The sequence below is a fragment of the Bombyx mori genome, chromosome 20 (genome assembly GCF_030269925.1).
Source record: "Bombyx mori chromosome 20, ASM3026992v2".
Lineage (NCBI taxonomy): Eukaryota > Metazoa > Arthropoda > Insecta > Lepidoptera > Bombycidae > Bombyx > Bombyx mori.
The window spans coordinates 7,622,864-7,635,170 of NC_085126.1; the positions used below are offsets into that span (position 1 = coordinate 7,622,864).

Consider the following 12,307-nt stretch of genomic DNA (forward strand, 5'->3'; position numbering starts at 1 on the left):
AGCCGTTGTAACTATACTTGAGGCCTTAGAACTTATATCTCAAGGCGGGTGGCGCATTTACGCTGTAGATGTTTATGGGCTCCAGTAACCACTTAACACCAGATGGGCTGTGAGATCGTCCGTGAGATCGTCCACCTATCTATGCAATAAAAAAAAAACGCTCTTACATATAGCCTTACATAGGCTCTTACATAGGCCTCTGGTCAAGTGAAGTTCACGTTCTCACGTCAAGACCTCAATATATTGGGTGTCGTCATACCCCTTCTAGGGTCATCCCAGCGGCGAGGCATTCATTCAGATGGACAGCGAGGCCAGCGCTTTCCTCTGTGCCCAGCAGAAGCATCACCGGTACATGACCTTCGGGAAGAAACAACGGTACATCGAGGTTAGTCACTATTTAATGAATAATATTGCTTAATTACCGTACCATTTTTTTTAAAGTTCACATATAAAATGTATACTCTGTGTGAATATTCCTTACTAAGAGACAGATAATCTCCTTTTTCCTCATTTTTTTTTATTTCTGATGAATCAAGTCGCTTAGTTTAGACCCATAGACATCAAAGTCAACCTCTTTCGAATTAGCACTGTAAGATTTAATCCCTGATAAGGCAACAATATGGCATCCGTTCACTAATGGATGGAAGTCGAACAGAGTTACACCTTCAAGTACTGACACAGCAGGAGTGGTTCCGCAGGTGTTCCAGTGTTCAGGCGACGACATGAACATGGTGCTAACGGGCGGCGTGACCCCGGCGACGTCCCCGAAGGTGTTGTCCCCCGGTACGTTGGTGTCCCCTCCCGCGGCCCCCGCGCCCCCCGCGCCCCGCCTGCTCGCGCACCACATCGCGCAGCAGACGCTCCTCGCGCGCCAGCACGAGAACCTCCTGCTGGCGTCGCTGCGGCCGCCGCTCGTGCCGCTACTGCACTACCCCCCCGCCCTGCGCCACGCCCCTCCCTCACCATACTCTTTCCAGCAGATGCTTCCCACCAAACGCACCTACGATCGCGCATTTTCGCCCGCGGACCAATCCCCAGCCAAGCGTCCCTACGCTCTTCCCCAGCATCTCGCGCCAGCCTTGTCCCTCCCGGTCTACTCGTACGGCGCTTCGTCTCCGATATTCTCGTACTCCAACACGAGCCCTATGTTGCCGACGTACGCGAGCGCCCTTCCCACGGCCATCCCCACAGCCCTGCCCGCGGACTACGGCGCGGCGCTGTCAGCCCTGCCCTCCATGGGCTCGCCCTACCCAGCCGCCTTATCCATGCTCCCTACTTATCCCATCCTACCGTGGCGTCTTAATAACTAAACTAACTCAGTCACATTCAATACTCGGTACCTGAGGGAAAATATTAACGTGCTGCTCGTGTAGACAATACGTTTTCTGCGACCTTTCAATAGTATTGTGCAATAAAGTACAAAAAAATATAAATACTACATAATAATATCCCTAGATGTCACAATATAAACAACATCCATCTAATAGGCATTCCGAAATTCTAAATACATTCGAAGTTTTATATAAATGAAAGTGAGACGGTTGAAACTAAACAGGGTAAAAGAAAATGACAAAGAGCTCAAAACCGCAAGTGCCTTTAACGGATATTCGGAGCGAGAAAAATCGCGAATTTAATGTAAAATCTTAAACTAGGCAGCTTTATGTAGTTAACTTATAAGAAATTAGATGATACTAAAAGTTGTTTTATGAAATTACTTTCTATAAATCAACTTGACTTGAACACGCCTCTATCATTTAACTTTAAAAGACGTGCCGCTATTAAAAAAAAATCTATTATTAAGAATCTATTTCCACAATCAAGTCGATTTTGTATGAAATATCAATACAAAACATTTTTATTCTTGTTGAATTTTGCTGACTTTAAGCCTTGTTGAACTCTCATATTATTGTTTAGTCGATTTAAATCGATTTTAAAATAAGCGAATTATAGGTTGTTATGACAAATAGGTTAGTTTATTGTTAGATGCAGTATCCATGACTACGGTCAAGTTTGATTGAATGAAATAACAAAGATCACATCAACTGGCTGTATGAGCTTCATCCCGTTAGTCCGCGGACGAATAGAAAAAAAGAGTATATTCTTATCATGGAGTTAATAAGTACCTACAACTGGAGTGCTGTCTGATGCCGAGAAATCGGTCTCGAAAGAGAATACTTTTTGGTCGCGGTGTCCTTGTCTAATGTGGTGACCATATAAAATTTATTTATAGGATAAAATTATACACATGCATCAGTTTTGAATTTACCTTAAGTAATTCTGTGTAACCCTATGTAAATACAAAACACGTGCTTGCAACGTTTTATTTATGTAAATTCAATTCTAAACATTGCTTCGTCGTCATGGTGCCTTTTTTCGACGTTTTTTTTTGGAAGTTGCTGCGTTGTCGAAAATCTAGCACTGAGTTTTATTACAAACATCATTACCTCAGTGCTATTACTTAAACTTCCTCAAACTCATGTTTAACGTCCGAATACTCAACCGCGACTTAAATATTATGTTGAACTTAATTACGCAATTCCTACTTTAGTGTACTGGCTAAGTGGGCCGTGCAAATTAATATTTGACACACTGAGTGAGACACTGCAACACACATGGTCTGCGCGTATCGGGTGCTCTTTTCCTACATTCACATCTTCAATTGATTTAAAATTACTTGTATTTTTACTTCTGTGCTATTATCATGACACGTGTATATTAAGTCTACTAGTTACATTTTAGGAAATAAAACACAATGGGTAATAAAATGAAATGAACTGAAATTCATTTATTTGTTATATGTAAACAATTAAATAACTCTTAAATGACAAGTCAATACACATAACACAATACACATAGTACTTGATCTCTATTTACAAAATATTGGTTATATTATTATTATTAAGTTCAGTAAATTTTCTGTAATCTTATAATATAACATTTCCTCTATTTATTTTTAAGTAAATTCTTTTTTTTCAACGAAATACATAATTTATTTTAATCAATATCTAAGTGGACCATGAGTATCATTAAAATTTCGCAATTTAAATTTCAATTCAATTAAAAATCGCCATTTTTCTTTAATAAATCTAAAATCGACTTTATATTTACAATCACTATTTCACGACTTTTAAGTTTTTGTTTCAATACCTTAACATCTTGTCGTAATTTTGCTTTTCTCGGGGTATTTTTTATTTCTTGCGTTTGAGTACTTGATTCTTCTTGTTTGACCTTTTTAAAGGACATTTTCCAGAAATTCCAAAGTCATATTTACTAGAAGATCCTCCTCGTTCGCTTAACGTCAGGCAAATGATATACATGCTTGCGTGCGACGCTATTCAATACAATAAAAAAAGTTCAAGAAATACCACGTGATGGCTCTTATAATATGAAAAATACATTGCAAAATTATAGTTTTCACGATTGTTTTTTCAAATTTAGTATATGACATAGATTAAGTACAATTTACAAGACAAATGGTATTAAATATTATAATGAGAAAATATATCTCACATTTTAAAAATATATGCTCACACTAGTAAAAATTTTATCAATGAATCTGACATATGGAAGGATATTCCACAAACTGGAGAGGATTCTCGCTTAAAACCACTTATATTAAAAGTGTTCACCATGATTACACGGAAACTTTCACGATTTTCGAAAAAAAAACAAGCCACAAGCTGTATCAGTGCCATTTTAACTTCGCACTACAAACGTAAATAGACGCCATTTTTCTTTTAATCCATTCATAGCTCTTTTTCGGTGATGCCAACAATTAATCTGGCTTCCCACCAAATTCAACATGAAAACCATCAGAAATCTACGTACCTACCATAAAATTTTCCATTAAACAGAGTTCTTATTAATATAGAACAATATTTTTTTTGTTAATGAGCTTTATTAATATATGATGTTCTATTAAAAATCAATATATATCATATAATCAATACTTCTTATATAATTTATTTTAATAAATTGTCATCATCAGAAAATAAATTCACCATAACTTTGTACGTTTATGTTGAACCAATTTAATTTTTGACGTTGATGGAAATTCTAAATTGTCGCAATATTTTCTAGTTAAGTTTAAGTCACATCGTTTAAATAATATGTATTTAGATATATTATTGTCATAAAATGTTTAAAATCCTGTAAAGTGGATTGATTTTAACCTTTTCAATAATTTTCAACAACGCCCAAGCTACTAAAAAATCCACTAACCACTAAAAGCCATTTTTGATAACTAAGACGGGGGTCCAAATTCCGAGATTTTATGGAAAATCCTCTAAGCTAGCAACACTGCTTTTTGTTTGTAAAATGTGCGAGAGGGACACCACCACTTAATAATCATTCTCTTTTCAGACCGTTTTTCCTTACATCTTTTGCTATTTAAAAATAAACTTTAAGCCATAGAGATAAAGTATATTTTTAGTTTTTATGTCAAACGAAGTAAGCACTCCAGTTAGAATAGTAACTCTATGATTCTTATCAATTTTGGACTTACTTTTTGGTTGTTTAACCTCAATCATGTTGTTTTTGTGCAGCTATTTTTATGGCACTTATTAAATTCTTTGTAGATGTATTTTTTTTTAAATGGATACTGCCAAAAACGTCTAACGTAAGTGTGATCAGAAAAAGTTGTGATTTTTTTTTTGTTAAAACAAAACATTCCATTGAAAAGACAAGTTTACGCCAATGTTTTGAAGGCTGAATAAAAAGTCTGACGATACATTAAACTCGTACTTATTATGAACTTAAGTTTTTTTTTTGTTTGTTTTATCGAGTAAAATGCACTTATTTGCTGTTAATTCACCATACTTTTATTACACTTATATTTTGATAAGTTTTTTTTTTTAAATGTGAATTGTTTCGTTCAATTATTTACTAGTTAGTACGTTCGTTTTTGAATTATCATAAAGTGTTTTTAAGATCGTTTTTAGTCAGCTTTTAGCTATAGATTATTTCGTAAAGTCGCATACTTAAATGCGTGCAAATGTTTTTTCCGTACGCGGATGAAAAGGTACTTACTCAAACATTTAGGGGTTTAATAATTGAATAATTGATAGTGTCGTCATAAAACGAAATGCTAAAAAAAAACATTACCGGCATTTGTATCCCTACTTTCCTATACCTCCCCTTTATTATAAATATACCTACACATAACAATGCCTATTACTTAAACGTATATTATAGCTTTATTCATAATACTGTGTTATATAAAAACTCTTTATGCCAATTTCAATTTGACAGTTTGTTTTCCCGCTAAAATTCATGTCATAAAGACGTTTTTCATTTGACAGCTAACTTCACACCACAATTTAGTTTCATTTGTTTATAAATAAAATTATTAGTTGTGTAGGATTGTTCTGGAATATGTTACGAGGTTAGTATATGTAGGTGTGCCTTACTATTAGCAGCTACAGATACTATGACTCGTTTTGCAAACATTTAATGAATTTCCCGCCATATATTCCAGGCTCAAAGACTTATTTAGGTACATCTACATAGAAACCGCAGTGGTTTAAGTCATTTGTAATGGTTGCCATCGTTTCTATTTACATATTCACGACTCATGATATCAGAACTATAAGGTCGTTTATCAAACGCAAACATAAATATATCTTTATTTTGTGTTGGCAACTTTAGCGTGCATAGTGCATTTATGCCTTTCCGGTAAATGTATCTGTCTATACAAAACAATGGATGATCCCTCAAGCTTCCGGAAGCTTGCGGTAAAATTACTGGGCTATGTCTTCCGGGCACACGCCGCATCTGGTGCTACATATGCGTGCGTATAATATGCGCCCAAGTCTTGATCTTCTCAGTTAACATTCGACCTTATCGTCCTGTATACAATGACTACTTTGACGGTTATTGGGAGCTTCACAGAACACGGTGTATTGGCTAATCTTTGTACTGTCTATATTACTTTTTGGATAACAATGACGGAATTTAATGTTTTTTTTTTATCAATATATATTAGTTTACTTATAGATATGACGTGTTTTATATGGTATAGAAATATGTATGTACGTATCCGTACGGGTTGTGTTATGGAAAATTTGCATGATTCAGCGTTAACGGTGAGCTACATAGACTAGTGATAATGGAATAGTCTAGAACGTTTCCGAAATTTATATTATGATAGATTCTTATGGTAAGTAACTATTACTTAGATAATCCAATTGGTAGATCCGGTCCTTTTTAATTTTAGTTGTATTGAAGTCTTTAGTCAAAAGAGGGGGTAGCAAATAAAAATTTTGTTTTTACTGAATATTTTTATTTGTTCCACTCCGCAACATGGTATTTTACTGGTGGTAGGACCTCTTGTGAGTACTGGTGGTAGGACCTCTTGTGAGTCCGCGCGGGTGGGTACCACCACTCTGCCTATTTCTGCCGTGAAGCAGTAATGCGTTTCGGTTTGAAGGGTGGGGCAGCCATTGTAACTATACTTGAGTCGACTATTATCAAAGGCGGCAATCTGACTTTTGGACAATGATTGGTAAATCAGAAAAACGAATTATTGACTTTGTATTCCATTGGCAGTCACAAAACTCTTCGGAACGACATCTTAGATAAATAACAGGTTAACTATTAACCTTTATTTAATGCAGGTTTTGAACCGTATTCTTTGAAGGAGACGATTATATTCAAATCAATCTGTATTGACATATCAATAAAAATTTTTTGTCCAAATGTACAGATTGCCACCTTTGATAATAGACGACTCACTTAAGACCTTAGAACTTATGTCTCAAGGTGGGCGGCGCATTTACGTTGTAGATGTCTATGGGCTCCAGTAACCACTTTACACCAGGTGGGCTGAGAGCTCGTCCGCCCATCTAAGCAATAATAAAAAAAAAACCGAATGAAAATAAATATGAAAAATAATTGCTTTGAAAGATTCAAGCGTTACCGCGACGATAATTAGATATAAACATCTCATCGCAAAAATTGTTTACAATGGTGTTTTTTTTTAGTTTATTCTCGCCAAGAAAATAACAAACTTAAATTTTGTTTTTTCAATGCGATTAACTGATCCAATAGTTGATATGCTTTTTTTTCTTGCTTAAATGGGTTTACAAGCTGATATAAAGTGGTAATTGGTGCAAAGAGTTATCAACGTAAATGCCGCTACTCCAGTTTGAGACACCTTAGAGTATTAAGCGGTAGGCAGCGGCTTGGCTCTGCCCCTGGCATTGCTGAAGTCCATGGGCGACGGTAACCACTCACCATCAGGTGGGCCGTATGCCCGTCTGCCTACAAATGCAATAAAAAAAAAAAAACCTGTTCTAAGTCTAAATTTTTTGTATCCTACCTATTCTAATAGCCTTGAGAGGCTATATCAGCGTTACCGAACCAGTAGGTGAGTTGATGGGGCTCAAACCGGAGGTGTTGTTAACACTGGCCCTAGCAAGAGCAGTGCTTTGCTGAATCTACAGATCAGAAAGGCGACCAACAGAGAACTAATTTTTACATAAAAATAAAACATAACGGCTACCCCACTCTTCAAATCGGAACGCAAGACACGCCATAAACAAAACAAAGTGATAAAAATATTACATTCAGACACGTATGCATAAACTCCTTTATATCTATCATAATTAAAATTTTGTTTGGTTTAATTTTGAATTCGGAAACTAATACTTCTTATCAAGAACAAGGGCGACCCGAAAATGTATTCAAATGCAATATAAATAGCATGTAAACGCTTCTCCTACCAGTAGATAACAGGGTGTCTGCATGTCGTTACGGTATTCCGAATGATCGATGTTCAGTTTCATACGTTTCATCATAGTTTTCCACAGCACATCGCGGCGGCCGCGAAAAATAACCGAGTGAGATTTCAATCTGTATTCTGTGTAATAGCCGCGTTTTATTTCTATTCGTCATTCTAAATATTGAACGTGCCCGTTTCTTGTGATAAAACACGCGCACGTGTCTTAATTACAAAATTAACTACCGTTGACGTATTCAATCGAGTGAAAAATACCCCCTTGCTTTTACTATTCGAATTAAAGCCGCGTCAAAATATAAGATTTTAATCTCACTCGAAGTCGTCAAAGGAATTTTGTGTCAACCGTGTGTTTAGTGCGAGTTTTTAAACGTTCTCGATAGCGTAAAAGTGAACTCTAATTTGTATGCAGTCTGATCAGCGCCCCTAGCGGCAAACGCAGCAACCGTTCTAACTCCATACAAAATCGAGTTAACTTTTACGCTATCGAGAGCGTTTAAAAACTCGCACTAAGCGCACTGTATACGGGCAGTCTGGCCCGAGTACCTGTGCCTATATCGCCGGGTCCAAACAACGAGATATAAAATTATATTTTACAAGTTTAATTTATCGCTAAATAATATTATGGTCGAGGGTGTTCTTCCTCCAGTCAATTAACACGCATATATGTCGCTTACTGTACGCTATATCCGAAATACCTTTACGCTTGTATCCCGTTTTTAAAAGAATTTTTATGACGGTATTTTTTAATTCTGTACACTTTTGTGCATGTGCAACTATTGATTGGCCATAATTTTTAAAGTTTCCGACGCTCCTTTAAGCAATGATGAGCACTTTGTACAATAACTATGTCAAATTAATGCGATTGGATAACCTAAACGAGAGAAAAGGTAAGTTTCGTTTCTAACAAATTTGTACTATTGATGAGTGCACATTCACAAAAAAAAAAAATTACCGCGCGCATTGACTGGAGGATGAGGTGTGAGGTTATTGACATAAACATTATATGTCGTATGCTAAATGTGGGGTCACAAATTTACTGTCTAAATATTGTATAATCTATGCATTATTTTTTTAAACTAAGCACGATCGACTCTAAAGCTGCCTGTCGATCGAGAAACACAAACTCAAAACTGTCGCATTTTCTTTTATTTTTTTTCCATTCAATCTCGCCCGTAGATTCCATATTTCAATTCTCTTTTAGTTAATTAATTTAGTTGGTTAATATTAGTTGTATTTCGTATGAATAAAACGATGATACGTTAGATTGTAATTGCGAGTTTCTGTGGTCTCCGGTTGTGCTATCCGAATCTTTATGTGTTTAAATATTTTGTTCTTGCGTTATTTGCAATACTTGTGAAGGAGGGATACACTAACACTCGACAGCTTGTACCGTCAACGTTCTTTTCATGTTTACTAACATAATGTACCGTCTTGGTGGATGGGAGCCCCCAGACAAAGCCCATTGAGTTTCTCGCCGGATCTTCTCAGTGGGTCGCGTTTCCGATCCGGTGGTAGATTCTGCGAAGCACGGATCTTGCTAGGGCCAGTAAAATTCGTAAGGTTAGAGCCCCGTGAGCTCACTTACTGGCACTACTATGCTGGCATAACCCCTTACATAGCGAGCATAAGTAGTAAAAAAGGTTCATGGGTTGAAAAAAACATTTGAAAATAAGGTAAGTATTTTGATACTAAAAAACAAAGCTGCAATACATACGTTCCATGAAAGATACCCACACTGCACTTCAAATATAAGAACAAGCTAATCTGAACGTTATCCTGTTTGTGACTAGTGTAATTTTCCTTCACGGTATCGAGCACCGCGGGATAGCACAATCAAATCCTTCCCCGCATCCTAACGCTTATTAACTTAGTGTTTTCCTTTACAACAATCTGCCGGAAGAGCGGAACTGTAAAAATGGGCGTAAATAAACTAGGTGAGACTATGGTACGGTTTTCACTATAAGCACAATTATTGATGCTTCAGTCATGATTATTAATTTGATGGGTACAGCGCATAAAGGACTAACAATTTATGTTTGAAGTTTCAAGAAAATCATCAATTTAGAAAAAGATTATTACAAAAGAAAAAAATTACATTAATTTTGAGTTTAGCGTTTATATAACCCGTACAGTGTCGTACAGAAAAACGTAACGCGATCGTCTCAACATTATTCTTGCACTTTCGAACTTTGTTAGTCACAAACATGTCCTCAACTGTAAACATTTTATGAACGTTCTGCTTTTATTAATGCATGGAAACAAACGGTGAAAGACATTAAATAAAACAGAAGGGAAAATCTGAGCTTAGTGTGTCGTAGAAATAAAAAACAATGTTTTGTGCTTAACTCAGCGAGGACGATCATGGGTGCAAGGTATCTACTAGCTCCCGGTGAATGTATTGGCCACAAATCCATCGTTTTAACAACAAGTAAGTACCTGTCTTATCACATGTTGTGGGATTCATATAATTTATATAATACTCCTATCTACCTGTCTCTTGATTACTGCATATACTGTGCTTGTTCATTCAAATTCTATAGGGTTCTGTTGAAAACTAAGCTCTAAAATGAAGGCGTTAAAGTCAGTAATATAGAATTTGAATTGGCAAACAAGGTGCTGATACTATTAGGGTACTAGTCGTGCATAAGTTTGGTGAAGTCCGCAGACTTAGCTTGGTGTTAGCGGCAACGTGTAGCGACGTCTGTAACAGGAATATGTGGTAAAGTTGCGCACTGCTTTGGTGGACTGTTAATGCGTTCGACTCGGTGAGTGTATCATGTTTTTAATTACTTATGTACAGGGCAGAGTTTCGTAAAACCTATTCTTAAATGTTTCACCATAACAACGCGATTAAACTCAAACAATGAATTGAACAATGAATTCTTAGGCGGTACCTAGGTACCTAGTTTGTTGAATTTCATAAGTTGCTCTAGTGAAAATTCTGCAATTACCACATTACAGAAATGTATTCCAAAACAAACAGCATTGAATATATTTTAATTAATACAAATGTATTTCTGAAAAAAAAACCGCCAACATAAGAAAATTTAAAGGTTTTTTTTTCTTTCTATCTGATATCAGAAGTATTCCGCTGAATTCAGTGTATCAGATAAGAAATCCTCATTCCCAATTTTAGTAATTGTTAAATCAAAACAAGCCCGGCAATACAAAGAGATTATTTATACACGTCATGACGTTTTAACGAAAATGATTTACGTCAATGTCAAAGATCATAAAACATCCAAAATGTAGATGAATAAATAACATCATAGTAGATCATAGATTATACACTTGATATGTAGTAGATTGTAAAATCCGAATGTAAAACAAAAGTAATAAGCTGGATTGTGAAATATATCTCTAATTTGTAGGTCAGTCACGTAGTCACGTCACAATAATGCTTATTCAACTTTTAAACTTCTAAATAATAACTGGGTTGATGTCCGCGTTTCTTCACGTAAAATCATTTTACCTAAATATTAAATTTAAACAACAATAGAACTTTTAAAGGGCCAAGGGGCATTTAAAAGAAAAGCAAATTTAAATTTAAAAGGGACACTTAACATCACCAAGAATTATGGCGATTTAGAGTATAATATTAAATGATTAAATCCTCGAAAGACTGTCAGAATGTTTTCACTCAAATTCGGTTTAGAATAATAAAATATTTTTGATTAAAATTTCTAGAAGATCGAAGAATCGTTAGATATAAAACACACACAATACCTACATGATATAAAGACTGAAAACATTCAGTTGGGTGATTTTTATGATTCCTCACCGTTCCTTTCTGTATTCCTTAAAGATAGAGAGTAAAGTCAAACGTTATGTATAATAATACCTACCTACACATTTTAATCGATTTCTGGATATTCTATCTAATATCTATCACTGGTGGTAGGACCTCTTGGGAGTCCGCACGGGTAGGTACCACCACCCCGCCTATTTCCGCTGTGAAGCAGTAATGCGTTTCGGTTCGAAGGGTGGGGTAGCCGTTGTAACTATACTGAGATCTTAAAACTTATATCTCGAGGTGGGTGGCGCATTTACGTTGTAGATGTCTATGGGCTCCAGTAACCACTTAACACCAGGCGGGCTGTGAGCTCGTCCATCCATCTAAGCAACAAAAAAATAAAAAAATAAAATCTATCTAAAATAAAATACATGTATGCATACATCGGGAATTATATCGGGTGACCACAACTCATAATCATTCATTTCTATTCAGTTAAAAAACATATATTAAAACTTACATAAGTATTGCAGGTTTTTAAACTTTAAAATGTATGTCAAACACAATATGGCTTGGCGCCACACGTGACTAACAAAATGCATGGATCCGTTCAACAACGAATGTGATAAAACATTAAGGATTTTATTTAAATACAGAAAAAATGCACCTCACACGTTTGTATTATAGTTTAAAATTCAATAAACACGAAAGCGATTCTACATTTGAACACGGTTATGCAAAAAAGAGCCAAAGCACTAGAATAAAATGTTGTTTTTGTATTACATTAAGTTTTTATGTCGTAACGATTTTGCTCTTGTTTTGTTGCGAAAGTTTAT

General features: G+C 35.8%; 1 protein-coding gene across 2 annotated transcripts in view; it reads left to right on the forward strand.

Annotated features, from left to right (window-relative positions):
* LOC101740369 (RNA-binding protein fusilli) overlaps window positions 1-12,307 on the forward strand; it is a 139,358-nt gene that overhangs the window by 116,576 nt on the left and 10,475 nt on the right. The window contains exons 13-14 of one of the 2 annotated variants that reach the window (XM_038018197.2): window positions 269-385; window positions 699-783. In XM_038018197.2, the coding sequence (XP_037874125.1) occupies window positions 269-385; window positions 699-783 (202 nt within the window). Of the gene's footprint in view, window positions 1-268; window positions 386-698; window positions 9,009-12,307 lie in introns of those variants that run through there. The other variant, XM_038018196.2, reaches the window with a different exon arrangement.